This window comes from Austrofundulus limnaeus, unplaced genomic scaffold, assembly GCF_001266775.1.
Source record: "Austrofundulus limnaeus strain Quisiro unplaced genomic scaffold, Austrofundulus_limnaeus-1.0 Scaffold39, whole genome shotgun sequence".
In the NCBI taxonomy this organism is placed as follows: Eukaryota; Metazoa; Chordata; class Actinopteri; order Cyprinodontiformes; family Rivulidae; genus Austrofundulus; species Austrofundulus limnaeus.
The window spans coordinates 2,392,449-2,419,188 of NW_013952441.1; the positions used below are offsets into that span (position 1 = coordinate 2,392,449).

The following is a 26,740-nucleotide window of genomic DNA, read 5'->3' on the forward strand; positions in this document are numbered from 1 at the left end:
TTATTATACTTTATATAAATCTCATAGCTCTTTATTAGATAAACTTGAGAGCTTGCGAGGACTTGGTCTGAATAGCTGAGCACTCAATCTCTCCTTTTGCAAGAGTTGTCGGAAAACATACTTTGCCGCTGGTTCTCTTTATTYAAGGTGTATCATTAAAATACCTATCATCTTGGTATCATCAGTGTCAGGTGAATTTTTTTTTTCCTATAATCAAACATGTATCTAAGCTTTAGGAGTTTATACACAATTGTTACAGTTATAAATTAAAATGTATTTAATTTTAGCTTTTAGCTAGCATTTTGCATTTATTTTGGTACTTTAAGCAAGCATTTTAATAGTTTTAGCTACTTTAATTAGTGTTTTGCTGCTTCTAACATTTTAATAGGCCTACTTATAGACATTATATATTTAGCTTTCAGTTAACTTATTGCTACTTTTAGCAAGCTTTTTGATACTTTTCTTATTGCTACCATTATCATTTATTTTGGTATGTTCAGCAAGTCTTTTAATAATTTTAGCTACTGCCCTACTTTTAGCTAGTGTTTTGCTGCTTCTCACATTTTATCCCTTATAGCTGGCCTTTCCTTATATTTAGCTTTCAGTTAGCTTATTGCTACTTTTAGCTAGTATTCTGCTACTTTTAGGTTTTATAGATCATTTTCTATATCTAGCATTTTGCTAGTCTACATTTAGTTTTATCTTGCCTTTTGCTACTTTTAGCTTTTACTTAGCATTTTGCCAATTGTAGCTAACATTTAGCTACTTAATAATGTTAGCTAATATTTTTCCAGTTTATTTTTCAGTTTAGTTTCTATAAAAGAATTTCAGCTAAATCGTTCACCATTGGGGTACCCAGGTCTCACCCGCTCATCTCTGACGTTTCTTCTTCTTGGTTGTCGTAGCGCGCGGGTGAGCGTGCGTGAGGAGAAGTGCGTCTCTGCCGGCGCTGGTATATGTGTGACTGTGTGTCTGCATCACTGTCTGTTTCTCCGTAATAGGCCTCACTGTCTGGGGGCGATGTGACGCCTCTGGGTAACTCAGTGGGAGAGAGAAAGGAGGAGCTGAGGACCACAGGAGGGGACAGRACCCTCATGGAGGACTGAGGGAACGTAGAGAGACCGGAGCAAGAAGAGGAATGAAATCCAGAGGAGGGCCTGAAAAGAAACACATAACAAGCTGTGAAAAAGTAAAACATGCAACATCTTGTATAATATGACTACACAGTGTGTTCTGACCTTTTAACCTTCAGGTTCAGGGTGCCACTTTCTCTATCTATCAGGTTCATGGCCTGAGCGTGGCTGAGCTCTGCACACACGTGCTCGCCAATAGCAATTAGCTCATCATGCTCCTTCAGCCCAGCTTGGCACGCWTTGCTGCGCCTGCGTACCTAAACAGAGACAGAGGGAAAAGGAGCCATTTTGAYGTTCACTATTAAAGCAAGCGCTATTTCTCACTTTCTAATCTTTTACCTTCCAGTACTTATCATTCTGTACCAGCACTTCCTCACGTGTTAGTTCTTATTATCTTATTAAGTCTTAGTTCAAAACTCTGGCTCATAGGGATGCATCGATATGAAAATTTAAGCTGATATCGATATCCGATATAATTATTGCTGTTATGGCCGATAACCGATACAAACACACAAATTATATTATACATAAATGCACAAACACGTTTGGGTCTTTTTTCGATACCATAAATAAATGGCCAGACCTCTGACATGGCTCCCTACTTCAGCGTCAATATCACTATCACGATCAAACAGATGCCACTCGACCAAACGTTTCGCCTACSAAAACAGAAACACAAAGCTAAAAAGTGGGAAATCAATATCAGATGTTAATATCGGCACAGTTTTACATATTGGACCGATACCAATATTCTAAAAAATAACGATTATTGGCTGATACCGATATTAATACAGATATATCGTGCATCCCTATTGATAGCTTTTAAATTTTATGTCTCTGATCTTCTAAAAGCGACAAATTCCATTCTTTAGCTTTATAGACTTTGTGAGGACAGCTGCTGCTGGAGGTCGATGATGTCATGGGACCCTTCAGGAAGTATGTCAGTCGGGGTGGGGGCGTATGGATGAGATGGTGTGCATTCTTGTCTCAGTTGGAGTTAAAAGTAGACGATAAAGCCCATCTGTTCCCCCCTCTCTCTCACACACACACACACACACACACACACACACACTTACACACACTTTATCTCCGCTGAAGGTAAAAATGTTGAGTGTGTTCAAGCACCTCTAGCCAGTATCAGGAGGCTATTTCTTGTTCCAGTTATCCCTCTTCACTTTCACACCAGGGGATCAAGGACAATCTATCGTTCTCATTCTGTACCACAACGAGGCAAATACACCCACACACTTGTGTAAATATATACACACGCATAATAAGAGGGATTTAAACAGCTGCATCACCAGTCAGGAACAGGGGTGCATGTCTATCAATCATTCACCAAATGACCCCTCAATGTTCCCAAAATACAACCTTACAGCAAATTCATCCACATTCCTAGACAGGCAGAGGGAGACAGGCAATACTGTGATGCTTTATGGGAAAAGAAACCAGTAAAGTGTGCGTCTGTGTCTTTCAGTGTGAATAAGAGGTCAACCCTTTTTATTTCCATGCGTGGCTTCCAGCTCCCCTTAAACGAGCTATTCTGATCCTCCCGCTTGCACTCCGGGCTTATCAGAGGTATGCCCAACCACACGGCTGCCAGCACAAAAAATAAAAAAATAAAAAACGCACAAGAGCAGGAACACACTAATCAAACTCTTGGGTGAAGAGAGAGACCGCCGGTGCCCGAGCTTCTTGGCTTCGATTTGAGCGACCTTTGACCTTTCTAACATCGGTGTGAGCGAGTTCACGTTCCAGAATTTTGAAAATAGCTTTGTCTATTAGAGAGGACGTGCTGGACTGTCAGCGAATGTAGACGTGCAGAAATTTACAATCAGAATCAGAAAGCTTTTCTTGAGAATGCAATTAATATTTAGTGACATTAAAAATATGTAGACCTTTCCCTTTGATATTTGTACTCTGAAAAGAGAAGCTGGCTCTTACTCCATCTGCTCACAAGACTATTTGATGCTTTCTGTTCCATTTGTCTGGACTGAATTGGTGAAAAAAGGCTTTTGTCCATTCTGCAGCCACTGCATGGAAGACAGAGTTGAAAGACTGGAAACAACTCGCAAGTGTTGTTCTTAGCTTGTTTTAAAATGATTTTTAATGTTTTACTTGATGTTTTAATTAGGTTGTGTTACTGTAATGTTGGAACTTTGTGTTTTATTTGCMGCTAACTATCTGGGCAACATCTCTCTTTACAAAGAGGTTTTTAATCTCAGTGGGACTTCCTGGTTAAATAAAGGTTAAATAAAACTAAATCAATGTTGTATTCGAGATACAGTGTCCAAAATATCTCATGAACCGGTGGATAGATTTGAACAAAACTTGGAGATAGTAATCATTGGATGTACTTCTACTATTATTTAACTTTTGGACTCAATCTAATTCAGAAAGGTCAAGAAAAAGATAAATGCTTATAACGTGTCCAATCATTACACATTGCAGGAGATCTTTGATACTGAGCGTGTCATCCTACAATAACAGTTTGCATTATCATAATTACACAACGGTTTGCACCATCTGAAAATGTTCAGTTGATTGATTTGATTTGATTTATTTATTTACCAGGAAAAGATTATTAAAAATCAAGCTTGACTCAGCATAATTGCTGTTTTACAGCAGGTTCCTGTTCTGCAGCACATAAAACACTCAGAATTACAGCATCACAATCACATCATTATACACCATAAACACAAACAAGCATAGCAAATTTCAAAAAAGGCAGCATTTGCAAAATAGGACGTCTAAATATGAGCACAACAAAAAGTGTCCAGCAGATGGCAGACAAGATTCTTCTTAAAGGGCTGTAGTTTTGAAATGAACTTTATGTTTTGAGGAATGTCATTCCATGCTTTAGTATAAACATAGAAGAAAGACCTCTGGCCGTAACAGTTTTTAAAAGTTGGTGATATCAGTTGTCCTTTTGTAACAGATCTAGTTGAATGACCACTTCCAGAATTTGATTTGGGCAACAATGCACAGAGAGTTCCATAATTGGCACCTTGGAAGATCTGAAAATATAAATTAATACCACTATACAAAACATAATTCTGAAAAGTCAAGGCATCAGACAATGAAAGAACTGTACAGTGATGAGTCCAACCAGGAAGTTTTTTTATGAATTTTGTAGGCCCTGTTGTAGAGCCTAACTATGGGTTCTAAGATTTCATTTGTTGTAAGAGACCAAACAGGTAAACAGTACGACATGGTTGAGAGTATAATGGCATGAAGATAGATATTTGAAGAAGCTTTCAACTTTAGGAGATGTATTATAGAGGCATTCAACCACGGAATTTTATTTTTCCGGACTGGAACTTTACAAGTTGAAATATATTTTTCCTGTATTGTCTCCAACTTATCATAAAAATTTGACAAAATGTGATTTGGATTTGACAGAGAAATACCCTCATTCCAGTTAGTATTCTCAATCTCAGCATGAAACATGGGTAACTTTGATTTTGGAATCCTTTTAATGAAATTATGCACATGGCCTATAGGTTTCTTAAGGTTTTTCTAATGACATAAATAAGTGAATGATCCGAGATTGAAGTATTTATAACTCCAGATATGCCATATATGGAGGATCGATTTGTGAAAATAAGATCCAAAATGGAATTGCATGTCTTGCCAAATCTTGTTGGTACTTTAACTAACTGTTGAAGCCCTAAGTTTATAGACATTGCTTTCAGGCCTTTGGAAGTTTTATCAGCCCAATTCATATTGATATCACCAAGAATCACAAACTCTTTTGATTTTATGCCTTTTATAATGTCAGTGAGCTGCGCTAAATATTTAGTTGAATTAACACTTGGAGGTTTGTATGTAACAACAACCGTTACTGAAAGGTGATTTGTTAGCTTGATTTCTAATTGCAGAGATTCAGACTCAGTTGACAATTCTATTAGGCTATAGAATGTGAGTATTTCTTGTGATGAACCCTGAGGTCTTCATGCTGTTCCCTGACCCAAAAACAACAGGTGACTTGTAAATTGAACTGGACTGTGGCCAACCACTGCTGTGTGGAAGTGGATGAAGAAAACTTTAGATCAAAGCCTCTCAAATTACAAGAAAATTGTTGCAGCTTTTAACTTGACAGATGCAGAAATTTAGTTTGAAGTAACAACTGAATTTTGCCCTTCAAATAGATTTATAGTTATGTATTTTTTTTTCATTCGTCTCCACTAAAGGAAATAAACAATAGTTTATTAATCCATTTCCTTAAGGTATATCACCTGCTTAGTTAAAAACTAATGCCAGAATTTTAAACTAAGCTCACCTTGTATTGAAAAATGATGGAGTTGCTCACAAAATCTCACACATTAYTGTAAAATCTTGCATAATCTGTTAGTTCKTGGAGTATGTGTTGCAGACRACTCAACTACTATCTCAAATTTTATGAGAATATCTATAAAAATGRTTGAGTTACAGATAGATTTTTATTTGCTGAACTCCATTAGCTGTGCCATWTAGCTGTATCAAATGATTACTCCATGAAAGGTTCATTAAATTCTGCCCAATGCTTTCAAAGATATTTTGCCAAAACCACTTTTGCCCACMGGCAGTGATCATAACAGTGACAGTGGTTGCCTCAAACCACAAATAACAGCTGCTTWAAAATCTCACTGCACTGTGTAAACMCTTTCTTCTTCTTCTACTGTACCTTTGCCACCTGCAGAGGCTTTTGCTGCTCTGCTCCTCCTTGCAGTCTGAAACCCCACGGAGCTCCTCCTGAGATGGAGACCACGATCTCCTCTGCCACCATCCCTCCGCTCCCAGAGCACCGATTGTATGATTCTGCTCCTCTGCGGTTCCTCACACACTGCYGAGGGGTCTCTCATTACCCCACAGGGTCATTCCACCCATGAGGAGACAGAGGGTGGCTGGCTTTCATCTACCTCCACTGGAATGCAGCGTCACATGGGGGGTGGGGCGTTCAACACTTGCCATGTCAGTCTCAAGCACCTCATCCAAGAGGGGAGGATTCCTGATATAGACTCTAGAAATAACCCTCAACCCCCCGCCCCGCCCGCCCGCCCGCCCCGACCCCGCTCCATGCAGTGAGTCTGTCGAGGATCAGTGGCACAGATTTCTCCATGTTAACCAACAGAATCATCTGAAAACACAATTTAGAAAAGTGCTTTTTTTAACAGGCGCAGTTAGCAAGTAGCCCTGTATTGAACTTGCGACCTGTCCAGGGTGTACCCCGCCCCTCGCACTGTGACTGCTGGAYATGGGCACCAGTGACCCCCATGACCCTGAAAGGAAGAAGCAGGTTAAGAGAATGGACAGATGGATGGATGAATGYTATCAAGTAGCCTCTGAAAGCATATAATTTGTTGACTGAAGCCTCTAATTGTGAGGTCTGCTGCCTTACATTTCAGGGGAAAGCACAACTAGAACAATTGCCTTAAAATGTGATACACTTAAGCTGTTATATTGCACTACAATTACACTTAAAATGTGTTACAACACTAATAATTGCCAACTGTGTCATAATACATCCACAACTGCCCCAAATCGTGTTAAGATAATAATTGCTTTAATATTTTTAGAATGAACTGATATTTGTCTAAATTGTTATAATATACTAACAATTGCCTTAAAATGTAACAACGCCCTTAATTTTGCTATTATACACTAATAATTGCTTTAAACAGTGTTATTATGTCAAAAAATGCCTTACATTGTGTATGTTAATAATTGCTTCTATTGTATTTGGTGTTTTATTATTTTTTTATTCTTTGTTTATATGGCTTTTGCAGCAATTTGTTTCTCTGTGATTGTTTAAAGTGCTTCATTACATTTCTTTAATTTTTGTTCTTGCATCCCCCCCCCCCCCCCCCCCTGATTGTTTAAAGTGCTTCATTACATTTCTTTAATTTTTGTTGTTGTATTTCCCCCCTCCCTTGGAAGGGGTTAGAGTAAATAATGCCCTGTCCACCTAATTCATTTACTTAGTTTAGTTTGAGAATTATACATTAAGTAGATGCTATTTATTTTAAGTAGTTACCAAATTATAAGTTAATRTACAGTTTACTAACAATAACTGCAACACTTGAACACCTACCCTGCTCCCATGTTGTTCCTACCTGCGTACAGAGGAGGGGAGAGCGGCGGAAGTGGCYTTACGTTGTCCGGATGTGGACGTGGCACAGAAAGACAGCGCTGCAGTAGTTCCGCTGAATGTCCGCTACTGAAGAAGGGATTAGTGAGCAACACCCCGGGACGACATCGCCTTCTGAGTTTGTTGGCTTCTGGGCTTCACCGTTTACCACCAACAAAGGATAGCCTTACAGTTTGCCCATCTTCGGAGGTAAGTTTCGAGTAGATGCGACTCCGCGGGTGACATCCATGTCCGGCTCTACGTGGGCTCGCATTTCTGTTAATGCTAGCTTAGCTAATGCTAACAGGCACTGCTAACATGTCACAGGATCAGCCGGTTGGTTAGCATTTTCTAGCTCCAGCTGTGCTGTTGTCACCGTGGTTCAAGTCGGCCTGTAGCTAGCATTAGCATGCGAAGTTAGCACCCATGTATTTGAAGACTTAAATGCGCTCTCAGTTTCTACCACTTTATAATTCTTAACCCAATGTTTAGCCTCAGTTTTTAGCTTTCCGATATGTTATGCTACTGTTAGCTAGCTAATCARCTAAATTTAATGCGGCTCTGCTGCAGTCACCGTCAGTCCTTGTACGAAATAATTTACAATGAAGTCTTGAAAGTTTCGACTACAACCCTAAATTGTGTCACTGAATGAGAGGAAAGTAGATGTCAGTATTTATAGCAGACCTGACATACTAAATAGCTGTGCTGCAGCTAGTGATTGTATTTCTCATATGGCTCCTTCGCTGCTGAATTATTCAAAGACCCTGCTCGTTTAGCCAATGTTTGTTAGATGACACTCATGTTTAGGTCCAGACAAGTATCTAGATACCAAGTTTATAATAAGCAGCACAGCTGCTTCACATATATAGCAGCTGACTTGCAAGAAGACTTATCTAAAAGTTGTCATTTGAGCGTTTGTCACTGTTAAAACTTTCTAATACTATAGTTAAGCAGCAGCAAAAGATCCAGTATTTAACCCGAATTTTCTGCAAGTATTTTTAATCTGCTTGTATATTTATGAGATTTGGTTTCAGTTTTAGTTCTGCTTGATAGAGTACCTTTGTTGTACTCTGCAAAGTCTTTAAGATTTATAATCTTAACACTGAAAAGTTTGAGGTTGTTGGGATCTGTGGGTGTGGCCATGACATGGAAAACCATTTATTATGTTGTCATTAATCCAGAAAGTCTTAAAGTAATACGATTTCTGCTTGACAGAAGTTTTAAAATGTTTGTTGCCCAAATTTTAGATTCAGATGCAAGGTGTAAGTAAATTCTTCCTCGACAGAGTCATGTTTTGCTCTCTTAAGTCTTCATCCCTGTATTTGGAAATGTTTAAGGATAATCTTATGATATGAACAACAACCTTGATCTTTTTAGCATTTGCGTTTCAAGGACTTCTGCAGTGCACATTTTCTGTTGTCGTTTTAATTACACCTAGTTACAAGGTTAAATAAGCTTGCTTTAAAATATGAACGCTCGTATGATTGTGATGTTGTGACACGATAATTTCATCCAGATTTAGGGATGAACTGAGGATGAATGTAAACCAGCACACTCCAATGGCCTCTCCATACGGCCAGCCCCAACCTGGCTACGGCCAGCCCGGTTACGCTCCTCTGGATGGTGGCTACCCCGCTCCATATGCACCCTACAACGGCCCTGCTTCAGCCTATCAGCCTGGAGCTCCACCACAAGGTAAAAAGGCAGCTTCCAGATGAGTTTCTGTTTGGGGAAAGTTCTTAGAATCACAAAGCCACAAATATAGGGTGTTTTACCTGTTTCTCACTAAGGGAGCATACATGCATAAGGAAAACCCTCAATCTACTAATCCTAATCTCAGCTGCCCTTTCATTACTTCATTTAACTTCACTCATTACTCTGTATCTTTGTATTTGCCCCTATCCCTCCTTTTCTTTGATTTCAGGTTACTCCCCTTTTACAAGCTTTCCCTCTAAGGCTGTGGCAGCCAACCCAGCCTCTGACCTCTCCTCTCCTCTTGACTTAGGTAACTGGCTCTCTTCATCTCTGCTTCTCGCTCATTTCTCTCTTCAAATATCCTGAAATCATCCTTTACTTGTCTGCAGACATCTTCTCGCTGCCATGTCGTTTTCTCATTCTGAAGAATAGATCTTTTAAGTCTCGTTGCAGATGACTGAGGTTTAGCTGCCAGCAAATAACTTCTTTTGCTCTTTGGCAATTAGATTTGTAAGCAGCACTTCTAGTAATAAATATATATGTTCCTAACTGATTGTATATGTCTTCTTGTATTAATTTCCCTGCTGCATTTTTACATAGTCATAAACCTTTAGCAGACTAGTTAGCTTATTTTCTCTGGCTTACATTCCGCTTCTTATAAATATTAGATCACTTGTTATTTTTACCCTTTACTGAACTAGATTGGCATATTTTCTTKGCTGACATGTTTTATGATTTAGTCTGAGCTGCTAACTCAAAAMCAAAATCTTGGAATATTATCGGTTCAGCTCGGTACGCAGCTTTAAAATTCAGGTGGATTGATATGAAWACAATTGGTGACTCTATGTACCTGATACAGTGTTCTACAAGTATGTGACAGTAATCATGACGTCTTTCCTTTAGGTCCRGCTAGAGGTCCTCCCACCTCTGCGCCACCTCCCGTCTCAGCCCCTCAACAGTATAATCAGTACAGCCACGGTCTAGGTGACGTACAAAATGGCACCTCACCAATGACGCAGGCACCACCCAGGTAATATTCATTTTCAATTGTTACTTTGTAGTTTACTGTATTTATTCATGTATAATACTAGGAATTTAACCCTAAAAATCATTCAAAAAGTAGGGGGGTAGTATTATACACGGGCTATTAGTAATTAGATTTTTTTTATGCTTTTTAAGTTCAAAAAATGATTTTCGTATTATATTCGAGATCGTATTATACATGAATAAATACGGTAATTGAAATCTGAAGCCTTTGCTTTACTTTATTTATGTATGAAGTGTACAACAACTTTATATGTAAGCAGTGAAGGAAAATGTATTTATAAAAGCAAACAACTAAAAAACATTTTATATGTACGTATATAGACGTTTAGCATGTAGACCTGTTTTTGCTGATGTATTTTATGATTGTGTATAGAGATTGTGATTAGAATTGATTGCTATTGGCTTTTATGACTTGATGCAGTAATTGTGTCAACAAATTTTATGGATTATTGTTCTATGTCTTGATTTTAGATTGTATTTTGTTGTTCAGGGACTACAGATGGAAATTAGCGTAAGCTAAATCTGGTGCAAAGCATCTTTTAATGTTTTATTTGCACATTGTCCCTGTTTTAAATAAAGGAAGTGTGTGTGTGTGTGTGTGTGTGTGTGTATATATATATATATATATATATAGTTTATCTCATTTGAATTACAGGAATACAAAAAAATAAAAATAACGTCAAATGAAAAAGAATTAATTGTGTTAAGACGTTAAACAAGTTGTAATGGATCTAGTTTAAAATGCACAGCAAACAATGAAGAAGAGTTCTACCGTAGTCATTTTAGTCTGTGTGAAAGTTTAAGATGCTGATCAGGTGAGAATCAGACACATGATCTCATCGTCCTGGATATSGTAATCCTGACTGGCATCGTTCCAGAAAAATCTAACATCGAGTCAAAACATTCCTGTGGTAGTTTTAGAAGCTTATTTACAGGTGTTGATTTTTTTGTTGTTGTTGTTGCATTAATCTGCTTAATTTTACCAGATCTATGTCCAGATGGCAGACAGTTAATGCTCTTTGAAAATAAAACTGATTTAATCACTAAAGATGCTGTGTCAGTCAGCATTGGGAGCTTTTTGAACATAAAGAGCAGTGAAAGCACACAGTGGATACAGCTATAATATTTGTAAAAAAAAAAAGTATGTATTTATGGTTTGGATTATCCTAACCAGCTACCATATCCGTTTTCTAAGTCAGGTCTTTGTTCCACAAATGCTTTTTAAAGGCTTGTTTATCTGCATATACTGCCAAGAAGTTATTCTCCTGGGGCAATCCAGCTGGGTAGAGCCGTTTTCTCCTGTTCTGTGTTGCAAATAATGAGCTTTTCTAACTTTTGTGTGCAGGCCTGCTTCATCTCAGCTGTACAACCAGGGAGCTGCCAGCATGACAGGGGCACATCCTTCCTATCCACAACACTACGGGCCTCCGCCCACAATGCAGCAGGTCACCAATCAAATGACTCGGATGCAGATGTCTGGACCTCCGACCCCTGCAGGGCCAGGATATGGTAAATATGAACGCATTTGTGCCTAAATTTACAGATTAAAATTTGAGGCATGATTCCAGCTCTGCTATTTGAGAAAAATAAAATTGGTTTAAGTTTTATATTTCACTGTAGGACACAAATTCACAGTCTCCACTTTTTTACAGCTCCACCTCAGAGCTCTCAACCCGCTGTCAGTAGCTCCTATCAGACCGCACCTCAGCCCTCCTACACCCAAGCCCCGCCTCCTGTGTCCTCTGCTCCTACCCAGCCACCACCTTCAAGTGGTCCCGCTGCTCCTCAGCAATACTTTGCCGCCCCACCACCTCCCTCTCAGCAGCAGTTCACCTCCTCCCACCCCCCTACATCTCAGCCACAGTTCACCTCTTCGGTTCCACCTCCTCCATCACAACAAACTTTTCCACCCTCCTCCTTTTCGGGTCCCGTCCCTCCACCGAGCCAAGCCCCTGCTCCCCCGGTGTCCCAGTCACAGCAGCCTTTCGCTGCTCCTCAGCCTCCGTTCTCCTCAGCACCTCCACCTGTTAGCCAGCCTGGCTTTGCAGCCGGCCCACCTCCACCTGCCCAGGGCTCTTACCCACCTCAGCAGCCTCCTCCTTCCTCTCAGCCAGGCTCTTTCCCTCCACCAACATCAGCTGCCTCTGGCCAGTACCCCACACCCATGCCACACCAACAGCAGCCCCCAGCAACCCAGCCATCCCCGTACCACCCTGGACCCCCTCCGCTTAGAGCTCAGATGCCTCCCACCTCCAACCACCTGCCTCCAGGTCCACAGGGCCCTTCATGTCCACCAGGTCCTCCTGGGCCCCTGCAGCAGCCTCACTCTCCTCAGACAGGATACCCTCCTCAACAGAATGGTGAGGACTTGAGCTTTGAGTAAAAATGAAGGAGAAAAGTTTTTATTTTATCACACTGATCTGTTTTGTTTGCTCCAGGTGCATTTGGGCAGGTGAGAAGCCCTCAGCCTGGCTATGCAGGTCCTTATCCTGGACAACCAAACTACGGAGCTCCTGCATCAGCACCAGCTCCTGCTCCAGCACAGAAACGACTGGACCCAGACTCCATTCCCAGCCCGGTGAGCACAATACAAATGCATAAATGCTTTCATAAAAATGTTCACCTCTTCATCACTTCTAGCTCAGGTTATGATGTTCTTGTATTGAGCTTTGTTTTCTGAGGTGATTCTGCTTCCTGCGTAAATAAAATGGAAAACAGTATTTTTCAGAACAGTACAACAAATTCTATAACTTTAATATTGCTTGTAAAAAATATCTTTTTGAAACTCTCATGTTTCTTAATATCAAGTAACTATTTAATTGTCTAAATCTGTTGGTTTTTGAAATAAAAAATCATATTTTTATAGACTTCTGCCCATTATTGATGGAATTTTATTAAAAACAGTTGCATTTTTTGCTGTAAAGAAAAATAATTAATAGTTTTGTTTGTTTAAATGTGTTATTATTCACTACTAATAGCACATGTGAGTTTCCATGTGATTATCTTGATACTGCTGAGCTCTGTCATTCAAAAGTCGAACATTTTCCTGCTGGTTTTAAGCTTCTGTAACTCTTTTATATGTGGAGATTTTCAGCTTGTTTTTGAAGTGTAAGTGTCCGATGCTACATCATTACTAACCAGTGACTAACGCTACAGATCAGTTTCYGTGTTAACAGTTCTGCCTGAATCTCAGCACCGTCTTTTTTTTTCCTTCTTACCTTTTTATTCTTTGTATTTATTTTGTCCTGTTTTGCACAATTTGCTGGACAAACTTTTGAATGTAAAGCAAGCGTCTGACATGCCGGCTGTGCAGAAATCAAGACATAGAATAGATCCAGATGCTATTCCCAGCCCAGTAAGTTTCTTATGTCTGTCTCTTCCTCATTTTTATTTTGTCTCCTCTTCTCTGCTTGATCACATTCACTGCTTCCCCTCCTGTTCTTTCCTCCTAACCACTCAAAGTTTGCAGTAGTCACAGTAGTTTTGTTGAGGTTGCCTGTTCAAACTGGAATCGATGCAGTTTAATTGCACATTGTCTCTTTGTTTACGTACAGGAATAGAATAAGGCTCAAAGTTGAAGCTCTTCTAAACTCAGCAGTGGAATTGGAGCATAAAGCAAAGACTGGCTGTGTTTACATGCACAGCAATATTAACCTTATTAAAACCAGCAATTAGACTGCTGTCATGTGGGCAGTATTTTCTGATTGCCTTCAGGTCATAAYCAAATAATAATCAAACTGAACTATGGACTGTGCAACTTTTACCATTATCTGAAGACATAATGCAGCTTAGTGATTCCTGCTTTTGCTATATGTGTACTTGTTTTCAAGAACTATTTAAATTCCATTATCTAGTTGTTTTAGGCGTGTTTTCAATAACTTTTCTCAAAAGTCAGCAACCTTAGCTTCAGCAGAGTCAGTGCTGAGGTGTCTGCAGGTTCAGATTGTATTTTCAGTACAAGGGAGAAACTGAAGTAGTAGATGGTTTTTTGAAATATGGCTTCTGTTAAATATTTGGACCAGTTAAAACATTGAAGTTACTCAGGCTTTTGGTTGTAACAGTAACATGAAGGAAATGCTGATTTTAAACAGCAAAATTAGAACATTGTTTRTTCTGTTTTGTCAGTATGAACAAGCAAAATCCAGTCAACCAGTTTAAGGAGGACGTTTTCTTCCCTGATATGAGCGTTGCGTAAAAGGGGCTGCAGTCAAATATCTCTTGCTTTCTTTCTAAAGCAGATCAGCAGCTCCTGACTCTAAAATCTACTTTGAGCCTTTAGTCACTGAAACATTTGGGTGTCTGTGCTCTGAAAGTTACCTCCAGAAACTGTTGCAGCAGTAAAACCAAAGCAGAGAACGATTTGCAGGGAAAGTCAGCTGTGAAGGGAGTTTTAAACAAGAAATAATCAACTTTACAGTGTTAATTTAATAAGACTGTCATTGGATGAACAACTGCCAGCTTRGCTACACATGACCAGGCAAACGCCTGGATACAGGGACCTCAAATGATCCTTGAGGAAWATGTTGCACCTCTTGTTTATTCTGTAAAATAATTGACCTGTAGAGATATAGTTGGTATTTATCAGGGACAAAAGGTTTTCTGGTGTCTACAAAGTTTTGTTATTGGTCCTTAAAGTCACTATGTCCTAAAAACCTCAAACTATTTCTTTAGGGTTTGCATTTCTGTATGAACATTAAGATGAGTAAAATAAAAAWAATTATTATTGTTGACRTTAGGGCTGCACGATATCAGAAAAATCTGCAACGTGCGATAAGTGTTTAATATTGCGATGAYGATATGACGTGATAAATGATCAAATATATAAGTATGTATTGTTGATGTCTTKCTGCTCTGGGTTCAGATAMAAAAAATTAAAAACGTAATTATTTTCATTCTGGCATGAATTTTTTAAAAATATGAAAAGATCCATCCAGTTGGCCACATACAYGAAGGGCTCCATTTGATTTGTGAAATATTCAAGGTTCCTCCTGAGTGACAAAATGCATGAATGCAAACTTTTGAGACAACCAGGCTGAGTTTACATTGATGCACATGGGAAGATTTAAAAGTTATCTAGATGTCACAACCCTCACCCATGTCTGTTTTTCAGAGCWTGATCAGATTTTTTGAGTTAGTTCTTGTTAGTTTTATCATCTTGCTACAGTCAATGAGAAGTTTAAACGGTCGTCTGCCTCACTTTAATCCTTTCCTTTTACCCTGCATGTCATCCTACCCCATTTAATSCACCCTCAGTTCTTACAATTGAGCTCATTCCTTTTAGAGTCTTCTCATTTCTTTAAAGGGGCAATATTATGTGTTTCTCAGACATACATTTAAATACTATACCATAATAAAGTATCTATGTCACCTTTAGTTGTTATTAAAATGCTGTTTTTATGTTTAAATAGAAAATAAACTTATCTTCTCATCACTTCCTCTTCTAAACGCCTTGAAATTGGCCTCTGTCTCTTTAAGAACCTCCTTCTGTTTCTGTCTCGCCCGTTTCRGAGGGGGGCTGCCATGATGCAGTTTACTTGGCATCTGAAAATACATTTCCTCAAAGTTATTTTTAATCTAAAAAGAGCTTTACTGAGTGAGAACTARTGTTAGGAGCTCAGCAGACAGTTTCACTTTTTCAGTTTCACCAGAGAGCCTGCAGGAGTCGTGGGCGGGGTGTGTGTGTGGGGAGGGAGGGGGGGGCTCTGCCATGAGGAAGTTCAGCTTAAAGACACGTCCCAGGGGCTTTTCTGGTCCCCACCTGTCCTTTTGCTCCTCAGCATGGCTGCCTAAAAACACTGCAGGATTTCTCAAACATGCATGAATGAGTCAAAGAAAGGCTTTGGGCATGTTTTTTCTGAGAGTATAACATAACATGATGTAAAACTCAAAAAAATGATTTTACATGATATTGCCCCTTTAAAATTGAGTTATATTTCTCTTCACCTTCTTGCCGTGTGTTTGGAACCAGCTTGAATCATTCCCAAACAAATGTTGTCTGCAGATGTTGAAGCAGTTTTTATGTGTGCATGTGAAAGTCCTGAATGTTCCCGTCTTATGTTCGGAGGTCTGGGCTGGGACACCATGTGATCTGTTGTTGCCTGTATGTGTTGTGGTGCTGTAAGCTAAGACAGGCAACAATAATCTCACACCTGCTCATGTTTAGATCCAGGTAATAGAGGATGACAAAGTTAAAACCACTGAGCCGTTCACCACAGGGGTCCGAGGTCAGGCCCCGCCACTGGTCACCACCAACTTTCAAGTCAAAGATCAAGGTTTGTTCTAGCTTCTTATAAAACATTTAATCATGATTCTGTCAGTTGCATGTTATTCATTCCTTGTAAACATTTAAAAATGTAAATCAAGTGAGTAAACAGGTTTGTTTTTAATAAGGAAAAGGTGTAATGTCTCTGGTTGTATTAATGGAAGACTTGTCTGTACTCAGGGAATGCCAGTCCCCGGTATATTCGCTGTACGGCCTACAATATGCCCTGCACATCTGATATGGCCAAGCAGTCTCAGGTGCCGCTGGCTGCTGTCATCAAGCCCCTCGCCACGCTGCCACCTGATGAGGTAAGGGACGTCCCCTCCTCTTGTAAATGTATATTTATTTGTTAGACATGACATTTTGTCATTCATTGTTCTCCTTTAACTCTGACAGTGTGCACTCAGAGTCAGATTTAGTGAAAGATTAGTTCAGTCTCTGGGGATGATCTAAAAAATTGTGGATGCTGGATTTTTTTGCACGACTTCATAAGATCTTGTCATTTTTACCCAAATCATWGTATCATCATCTGGTGAAAACAGTTTCAGTGAAAGGAAAATGCTTTTTTTAGCTGATAAAGTTTCATTAGTTTCAGTAGCTCTGCCAGGATTTGTTCTTTCTAGAATTTTCTTACTGTGTGAAATTCAGATAAATGTGCAATCTTTGTGAAACAATGTTTCAGACCCCTCCTTACCTGGTAGACCATGGAGAGAGTGGTCCGATCCGCTGCAACAGATGCAAGGCTTACATGTGTCCGTACATGCAGTTCATAGAGGGAGGTCGCCGCTTCCAGTGTAGCTTCTGCAGCTGCGTCACAGAGGGTGAGTTTGTGTTTGCATTAATCTTAAAAAAATGTGTATATGTTTTTCTCTTTAACCCTTCCTTGGTTTTCTCCCACAGTGCCTCCACATTACTTCCAGCATCTGGACCACACCGGCAAGAGGGTGGACAGCTACGACAGGCCGGAGCTGTCGTTGGGCACCTACGAGTTCCTGGCCACTGTCGACTATTGTAAGGTAAGATCTCTGATCRAAACTGCTGGTTTCTCTGCAAAACTGAACTTTTTTTTTTGTGACAGCATCTTAAATTGTTCTAAAAAAAATTTTGTTTTGTAATTTCATTGTGTGATCACATGGTTGTTATAAGTTGGGTTAGTAATGYTTAGAAACTTTTCAGCTGGGTCAATAGAGATTGTTTGAGAACATCTTAAAACTGTGCAGCCTTGATATAAATAACAGTCTTATTCTGTACAGAGTACAATCTGCAATAGATAAAATTAATTATTGTCATTTTATTTTAACCTCAGGACAGATTATAACAAGATGAGGTTTATTGGTTAAACACAAAGTCAATCAATCAATAAGTTTATTCAGTCAATTCAACAATTTCATCATTAACATTCAAAACATATTTTTCTTGTAAYGGTATACATGAGTGAAAAGGAAGCAGGAAGAAGAAAAACCTTGTAAAACCTGCTCCTTTCTCAATAATTACTATTTATTTTTTTCATGGCCACATACATTAAATCAAGAATATAAATTTCAAACTATATATCATTCTCCTCATTAACTCAAAAGTGTATAAGACTTGATCATTTTTTCCTTATAAAGTATTTTGAATTGTTTTAAAGTAGAACATTTTTTCAAATCATCATCCAAACTGTTCCATAATTTTCAGTGTATATATCATTCTCCTCATTAACTCAAAAGTGTATAAGACTTGGTCATTTTTTCCTTATAAAGTATTTTGAATTGTTTTAAAGTAGAACATTTTTTCAAATCATCATCCAAACTGTTCCATAATTTTACTCCATAAACCAAAAGTGATGTTTAATATAAAACAACTTGAAAAGCATAATTTGTAATAATTTTATTTAATTGTTTCTAGTCGTTTCCCGTTTTGCTTGTTTTACGGTTGAATATTTTTACACGGTTAATAAACTGTAACATAGAAAATATGTAGAGAAAATGTAAAGCTCAAAATTATATAGACTTTCAGTCATACACTGCTTGCCTGCTGCATTATGTTGGTTTTAAAAACAAAGAATGTGCTAAATCCCCCAACCTTTGTCTTGTTTATTATTTTAAAATCTCTCTTATAACAAATTTATTAAATACATAGAAATCATATTCCTACACTCCAGTATCTCCTGACAGCCATGAAGTATTTTCGACTGATCACCAAAAGTAATTTGAATCTCCTCAGTAAACTGTAATTTTTAATTCTTTTTATGAAAATGTTTTGGAACAGATAATTAGCAAATTAAGTCAACAAATTCTTTCAAATATTCATAAATTTCAAAGTTAGTTTATGGGTCTATGTCTGTCTTTACCAGAACAACAAGCCTCCTCAGCCTCCAGCCTTCATCTTCCTCATCGATGTGTCCTACAACGCTGTGAAGAGCGGCATGGTCAACATCGTCTGCCACGAACTCAAGAGTCTGTTGGACCACCTGCCCAGGTATTCACACACAAACATCGCATAAAGTTGGATGAAAGAGTGATGAGAAAAAAGCGAGGGAACATCTCGTTCAGATGAATGAGTTCAGTGTTAAAGATGACGGGGGATGCAAAAAGAAAAACGTTACGTTTTCAGAATGTAAATAAAATGCTGCTGTTTTTCCTTCCTTTCATTGCTTCCTGCTCACGTTCAGGGAAAACCCCGAGATGGATTCTGTGGTCCGAGTGGGTTTCGTCACCTACAACAAGGTTTTGCACTTCTACAACGTAAAGTCGAGCCTGGCGCAGCCGCAGATGCTGGTGGTGTCGGACGTGTCAGACATGTTTGTGCCGCTGCTCGACGGCTTCCTGGTCAACGTGAGCGAAAGCCGACAAGTTATCGAGAGGTGGGTGGAAACTGATCCGATAGTCGGACACATTGATTTCTTTTTTTTATAACACCACGTTTTATGCTCTTCAGTTTGTTGGATCAAATCCCAGAGATGTTTGCAGACACCAGGGAGACGGAGACGGTCTTTGGACCCGTCATTCAGGCTGGACTGGAGGCTTTAAAGGTGAAAAATTTTACTTATTTTGTGTACCTGAAAGCTTTTAATGACCTCTTCTATTTAAAGTTCTCAAAAATACCAAACCTGATATTTAAACTTGATGTGAAATGATTACTTTTGTAAATCTACGCAGTGTTTTCAGATTATAAAGGCTGACTCGTCACTTAATGAGTGTTTGACAGTTTGATCCCACATGTGGGTGAAGATTTGACGTTGCTGTCTCTGGTTATCGTCAGGCTGCAGACTGTGCAGGGAAGCTGTTTGTGTTTCACACCTCCCTGCCCATCGCAGAGGCTCCTGGAAAACTAAAAAACAGAGAAGACAAGAAGTTAATTGGAACAGACAAGGAGAAGGTAAACACGAACACAGACAGAATCTATAATAGCTCAGATTTTTGTTTCATTCTGACCTTTTTTTTCTCTCCAGTCTCTCTTTCAGCCACAGAGCGGATTCTACAACAACCTGGCTAAGGAGTGTGTGGCGCAGGGCTGCTGTGTGGATCTCTTTTTGTTCCCCAATCAGTATGTGGATGTTGCCACGTTAGGAGTGGTTCCTGTCTCCACTGGAGGCTCAATCTACAAATATACATATTTTCAGGTAAGCACAACTCTCTGCAATCCACCCGCTTTGGATGTTATCATCCATTAAATGGACGTTGTTAGCCATTATCAGTTCCATAGAATGGCTTCAGACTGTCAGCTGGTTAATATGAGGCATAAAGCCACTAAGGTTAGTTTTAGAGAAAATGACATGGGCTACAATAAAGTAGACTGGACTCYGGCGGTAGCAGATTGTTGCATTCCAACGTATATGGCACTGATAACCCACTAGGGGGCACTGTCAGGACAGTCTGAAGCCATTCTATGGGAMTGATAACTGCTAATAACATCCATTTAATGGACTGATAACATCCGAACCGGCTGCTGCAATCTCTTTACTGTTAATTTTTGACCTGATGAAGGAGATTTTTATCAATCGGTTTGATTTAAAGYGGACATATTTACTTTTTTAGCCATTAATGCATTTGTTGTGGATTTGGCGTCTCTAGGAGCGCAGAAAAGTTTAATTTAGTTGTTCCTAGTGCTGAGTAGATATCTTTTCTTTATGACATTTTCTGAACTATTGCATCACAGTATTTGTGATGGATCTTCTAAATAAACTACATTTTCGTGGTTTTCATTCTCCTCTGGGTCAGACTCTGGATCCAACATGTAAGGCTGGATGGMCAAGTCTCCCCTTGTTGACATCTTGTAATTCATTTGTAAATAAAACTTTTTTCTGCGCAGCTATATAGGCGTAAACCTCTTTGTCAACCTAGAAGGGATTGGTCTTGAAGGGAGGGCGGTGAAGCTAAATTGGATTTAAAGAGACAGCCTCAAAACGAGTTGATCTGAGACACACCTCAGAAAAGCGTCATATGTTCCTTCAAAGAAAATAAAAACATTTTCATAATTTTTGTTTTCATCACAGGCTCAAACAGATCAAGAGCGATTCCTGAATGACCTCAGGAGGGACGTTCAGAAACAAATTGGGTTTGATGCCGTAATGAGGGTGCGAACAAGCACGGGTGAGACTTTTTAACCCCTCGAAAACTGCATCACGACATAAAACGCAACTAATCCAGCGCTGGGTAAATGATTCACCAAGCTTTATTTGTTATCAGGTATCAGAGCGACAGACTTCTTCGGCTCGTTCTACATGAGCAACACGACAGATGTGGAGCTGGCAGGTCTGGATTGTGACAAGGCAATCACTGTCGAGTTCAAACATGACGACAAACTCAGCGAAGAGACGGGGGCACTCATGCAGGTGAGCACATTTTACTATAAAGTAAAGTGGTATACTCCTTCAAACGGGCATAAAATTAAGTTAGTGGAGTCAAAATCTGAAATCTATTCTCTGGTTTGCTGCAGTGTGCCGTGCTATACACGAGCTGCAGCGGTCAGAGGCGCCTCCGTGTCCACAACATGGCTGTCAACTGCTGCTCCCAGCTGGCTGACCTCTACCGCAACTGTGAGACGGACACAATCATCAACTACTTGGCCAAATACGGTATGTTTTTAGCGTTTAGTGCAAAAACCACAGCTGATAGCTTGTTGACTTTTCTGTTCACAGTATAATGTAATTCTCGTGTGGTTTTTGTGATTCGCAGCTTTCCGGGGCATTCTGAACAACCCCACCAAGGCAGTGAGAGACACTCTGGTCAACCAGTGTGCTCAGATCCTGGCTTGCTACAGGAAGAACTGTGCGAGTCCTTCATCTGCTGGTCAGGTACTGAAAGCTTCAGCAAATATCCAGTTTTAAAGTTTAAATTTAATGGGACAATATAGTTTTATAATATAAGCTTTTGATATTAGATTCCTGGTAGTTTGCTTCATTGTATTTTCACACTTCACGTGTTTGTTTTTTGCATTCTTACAGCTCATCCTGCCTGAGTGCATGAAGCTGCTTCCTGTCTATCTGAACTGCGTGCTGAAGAGCGACATCCTGCTGCCTGGAGCTGACGTCTCATTGGACGACAGGGCTTACCTCAGGCAGCTGATCAGCTGCATGGACGTCGCAGAAACCCACGTCTTCTTCTACCCCCGCCTGCTGCCTCTGGTGAGACGTCAAACACAGCCACGGAAAGATATACGTGCAGATGTTTTTGGGCATATTTAGCACATTTTATTCTTTTATTCTATTTCTTTTAATGTGTATTTGCTCTGCCGTGGGAGTGGCTTTAATCTAGTTCTGCGCACGTGTAATGACAATAAAGGCTTTCTATTGTATTTCTATTCTATCCTCTTCTCTGACTGGATTTGTACTTTTACTTATAAACTCTTACAATCTGTCTGGGAGTTGAAAACTCAAATGAGTTGATAAATATGTTCTTAATGGAAGTATTTATGATTGACATTAGTGATAAAAGAACCTAAAGTTATAAGAATAGAAGAAGGAAAGAATCGTCGTGGGTCGAACGTCTCACTTCAGGTGTAAATCTGTAATTCTCTCTAGAAGAGTTTGATCAAAGTGTTGACCCCCAGTTTGTCTTCTCCTCTTAATTGTTTCAGGTCAAATTGGACAGCAGCTCTTTGCCGGTAGCAGTGAGAGACTCTGAAGAGAGGCTGTCGAAAGGCGGAGTTTACCTGATGGAGACGGGGCTCCACCTCTTCCTGTGGGTGGGGGCCAGCGTCCAACAGGAGCTGCTCCTCAACATCTTCGGCACGCCGAGCTTCAGCCAGGTGGACTCGAGCATGGTGAGAGGAAAACTGAACCTGGMTTATTTAATGGAAAGGCATTCATGTTTGGTTGTAATCCGGCAGCGTTGTGAACGTTTGGAAATGTTTATTCTTTCTGAATGTTGTTGTTGTTTCAGACAAACCTGCCTGTTCTGGACAACCCGTTCTCACAGAGACTCAGAGAGATCATCGACTCCTTCAGAGCGCAGCGCTCACGCTACATGAAGGCAAGCTTGTGCTTTTTATTTACTTATTTTTTWAATTCTCACTAGGGTTGGGCAAAACCCTCTGGTGTGCAATTAATCATCAGGAAATTTTTAATCGAATATTTTTTGGCGCTTGATGATTAATACGGTTAATGCAGTCCACTCGATGCTGCTCTTCATTTCAAACATAAACATTTTTACAAAAAGTTCTATAATTTATTTATAATAACTTTGGTTTTACCTGGTCTATCAACACAATTTAAAAATTGAYGTTTAWCCTGAAGTCTGTACTTTTGAAACAGTTTGCAACAGATTTTTATGGAGAGCAAATCTTTCCCATTAGASTGATTTAAATTGGTCATGTGATTAGGGCATGCAGGTGTCCAGGGACTCCAGGGGATTAATCACCATATTAATCGTTATGGGCTAAATACTACAATTAATGGTGATAATTTTTTTGACAATATCGCCCAACCCAAATTCCCACATCTCCTAAAACTTCTCCCTTCTTAAATTTGTAAAAAATTGATTTTATATATCTTTAAAATACCCCAAAAATTAGCCACCTTTAAAAAAAAAAAAAAGTACCAAAATACATAAAAATGCTGAATTTATTTGGAAAATAAATGTTTTCATTAAAAAACTATCATTAAAAGTTTAAAACTGTTTATTTGACAGCATGGGGGCAGTATATTTACTGAAAATCTGCAGAACTGTTTAAAATTGTCAGTTAGCTAGAATTTTTAACTTTCCTAAAATTCAGAACTTTTTCTGTTTTGCTTTACTAAAAAACTAAAAATTAACAGTTTTAGAATGGTTTCCTAATATTTATACTCAAGTAGAATCAGATTTTATAATCAGAGTTTGGTTCATGTATTCATCTTATTTTTCTAAAACAATGTTATTTTTTTAATTCCACATTTATCTAATTAAACAATCTGAGCGACTGCAGCTGATATAAAATCAGCCTAACTATCGTCTCAGGATTTAAACCCCATCATTTAGGCGGTCAGGTGTTGCGTGTGGTTTGCTCGTGTTTCGGTTGTGGAGTAATTTTATTGAATTAGGGTCAGATTTAAAATTTCACCCAATTCTGTTCTTAAAAAAATGCAGTTATGAAACCTGTCCTGAAAATGAAATAATCACTTAAAAAAGAAATAAACTTGAGCTGAAGCATTTTTTACAGCCATATTCATGATTTTGATGAATCTTGTGTCACATCTGTGTCAGACAGAGAGTTCTTTGTTTACTTTTACTGGTGAAGCCCAGAAACSCTGCTCTGCTCACGTCGCCTCTTCTTGTTTTTCAGCTGATGGTGGTGAAACAGGAAGACCGGACCGAGCTGATATTCAGGCACTTCTTAGTGGAGGACAAGAGCGCCAGCGGGGGAGCGTCGTACGTGGACTTCCTGTGTCACATGCACAAGGAGATCCGGCAGCTTCTCAGCTAGACCCTCCACCTTTTAAGCCCCTCGCCCGTTCCCCAAACCCCGGCCTCGGTCACCTGTCGCCCCTCTCCCTCCAGTTGTTGTTTTTTTGTTTAATCATATAAACTAAAACTCTTCTTACTGTCTGTCAGCTGAGCACCAGAGACCAGCTCGCAGATCACATCACGTGTGTGTGATGGGGAGTGTTTGGAGATGAGGATGTGACATTAGTGAAGCCTCAGATCTGCAGCTCCGACACAGCAAAGAGCAAAACTGACAGGGAAGGGTCATGTACATAAACAAGTAAACAAATATGTATGCAACAGACAAAGTGAAGGAGGAAGCTGATGTACTGTCTGTATCTCTAGCACTGAAAGGTTATTACTTTGTTGTTTTTGTTGGGGGGTGGGGGAGCAAACATTTTTCTATAATTGAGTTCTGATTCAGTGACAGACATCTATGTATAAACAAATGAAATGCTGTTCTAGATTTCTTTTACCCACCTTAATCATGGCCTTAGAACCCTCCCCCCACGCTGCTTCAATCATCCATAATGTTTTCACATGTCAGAGGATTAGCCGCCATCTTGCCCCGTTTTTAATCCGCCGCAGTTTATCCAGGTGCAAACATCTGGATTTAGGTGTAGCTCGAGCCGGGGGGGGAAATTGAGAAAATATTTAAACCGTACCTATAAAAGTCACATATTTGTTTTAAATGGTTGGAATAAACTGAAAATAAAGCTGTTTTAAGACAAATTAAGTCAAACGGGATTTGTTTAAGTCTGCTTTAATAAATGAAGCCGACATCTGGCTCCGATTTCTGAACTGTTCTGAGCCAGATGTGCACTTTGGACTGTTTTATTTGCAGCACAGCAGAGTGGAGGACAATTTCTGAGGCGCGGATCCTCGACGTGTCCTGCTGCAGACTTTATATTAATCACACATTTGTATGAAAGAGGACATTTCCAGTCGAAATATGAAATAAAACGGCACAGAATGGGAGCAGATGAAAGAGAAGCAGCTGTCTTCACACTGAGGAGTGGTGAAAGCTGTTCGGTGTGTAAATAAAAGATGAAATTTGTACAGAATGAAAAGGAAATAACAATTTTAAAGACATGCCTGAGCAGCTGTGTGTTCTGTGTCACAAACAGCCAAAATATACACTTTACTAAAACAGAGGAAGGACGGGGATTTTGATATGTTTGTGCGTGTGACGTGTGTGAATGTGGGGTCGGTCCTGGTGAATTTCTCGCGAGGAACAGAGGGATCAGCCAACATACAAACAACATAAAACCACCCTTGATTGAGCTCATTTATCAGTTCTGTTTTAGTGTTTGGTGTGTCTGCAGCCCTCTGTTCCGTCTTTACGTTCACTGATTCATGACTGTAAACTGAATTATTTTTGTTTTTCTTTTAAAAAAAAGTTTTCTCCCCATTGCCTCTTGGGACTGCTAATAAAACAATTGTTGAAAGTAAAAACCGCACATTTTGATTCTCCTGTTTGTGACGTTCACTGAAGTAGAAGTTTGATTATTTGCTAAAATGCTTTGAGGTCACATTTTTAAATCGTGTCTCCAAAAACTTTTTTTTCCTGAATTATGAAACACTTGTTTTAGTTTCTGTTTGTAGAAGACAGGCTGAAAATTGTGAGTGTTGCACAAACTTTTGCCTCGTTGACCAGATGGAATTTTTCTGGTTTTAGTTCAGATTAATGGGAAATCATTTTATGCGAMGCTGTGATTTTTCTATGAATAACTCAAACCAGCTCATATTCTTTTCAAAACTCATTCTTTCTGCAGTTACACTCGAGACTTTACTTATTGATACAAAAATGTTTCAGTAATAATTAAACAGGTGTTTAATTATATAAGAAATTGATTGAATTTTACATGTAGRTCTTTAGGATCAGCAATGAATATTAAAGGAACCAAGTGTGTTCTTTTTAAAATAAATTTTAAAGCAAAGTGTGTAACCATTTAGAAATGACTGCGTTTTGAAGATACACTCAAAAAAACAGATTGTTGGATTTTCTTATCTATGTTATGTCAACAATTTCCACTCAACTCAGTCGAGTGGAAATTGTTGACGTAACTTGGTCGAGCAAATCCAACAATCTGTTTTTTGAGTGTAACCACTAATTTACACTAGATGTGGTTTCGATCTGGTCCGGTCTGACCTCCACAGTAAATATGCAACCATTATAATAAATGAGTGTATTTACACTGGCTCCATACGGTGGCGGTGAGTGAATGGCGACCCACCATATTTAGATTGAATCCTATTTTTGCCGAAGCTGCTCCGGAGTCGATCTACAAAGATCACATCGGACCAACAGGAACAAGAAAACCATCCATATTTTCAGAATATTTCTCCAGAGACAGACTAATTTTGTTGAAATCCTAGCTATAATAACTAATATATGGATATATTTCTACACAAATTCTGTCAGAATGTTTCGTTATAGGCAGCAGGCAACATGTAAGGTGCAGCATGTACTCACATGATATTTCAAAAAGACAACAGTGATTCTTTTTCAACTGTGTTTGGAGTCCATATTCATCAGAATTAATTATTTTGCCTTTCCACATTTATCACAGGATTTATTGCGTGATCTCTTTCCTGCACACGCTTCCTC

At 39.2% G+C, this 26,740-nt stretch overlaps 2 protein-coding genes across 5 annotated transcripts in view; one reads left to right on the forward strand and one right to left on the reverse strand.

Annotated features, from left to right (window-relative positions):
• LOC106516637 (synaptopodin 2-like protein) overlaps positions 1 to 5,995 on the reverse strand; it is a 13,483-nt gene extending 7,488 nt beyond the window's left edge. Inside the window, exons 1-3 of the mRNA XM_014007088.1 lie at positions 5,800 to 5,995; positions 1,239 to 1,390; positions 867 to 1,157 (exon numbers count right to left, since the gene is read on the reverse strand). Coding sequence (XP_013862542.1) covers positions 867 to 1,157; positions 1,239 to 1,390; positions 5,800 to 5,901 — 545 coding nt within the window. The 5' untranslated portion in view covers positions 5,902 to 5,995. The remainder of the gene's footprint in view (positions 1 to 866; positions 1,158 to 1,238; positions 1,391 to 5,799) is intronic.
• A 1,254-nt stretch (positions 5,996 to 7,249) lies between these two features.
• On the forward strand, positions 7,250 to 25,589 carry sec24c (SEC24 homolog C, COPII coat complex component). 4 transcript variants are annotated; one of them, XM_014007089.1, is made up of 25 exons: positions 7,250 to 7,452; positions 8,759 to 8,937; positions 9,167 to 9,247; positions 9,841 to 9,967; positions 11,330 to 11,493; positions 11,637 to 12,344; positions 12,423 to 12,562; positions 13,271 to 13,339; positions 16,148 to 16,256; positions 16,427 to 16,554; positions 16,929 to 17,067; positions 17,147 to 17,262; positions 18,582 to 18,706; positions 18,900 to 19,091; positions 19,166 to 19,259; positions 19,490 to 19,606; positions 19,680 to 19,850; positions 20,724 to 20,820; positions 20,917 to 21,062; positions 21,167 to 21,305; positions 21,406 to 21,524; positions 21,675 to 21,854; positions 22,307 to 22,492; positions 22,612 to 22,701; positions 23,990 to 25,589. In XM_014007089.1, exons 2-25 carry the CDS (start codon positions 8,778 to 8,780, stop codon positions 24,128 to 24,130), a joined length of 3,738 nt encoding a protein of 1,245 aa, XP_013862543.1. In that variant the 5' UTR covers positions 7,250 to 7,452; positions 8,759 to 8,777; the 3' UTR covers positions 24,131 to 25,589. The 4 variants fall into 4 exon arrangements, with proteins under 4 accessions (XP_013862543.1, XP_013862544.1, XP_013862545.1 ...); XM_014007090.1 differs by lacking the exon at positions 13,271 to 13,339 and having other exon boundaries at positions 23,990 to 24,130; XM_014007091.1 differs by lacking the exon at positions 9,167 to 9,247 and having other exon boundaries at positions 23,990 to 24,130.
• Positions 25,590 to 26,740: the final 1,151 nt, after the last annotated feature.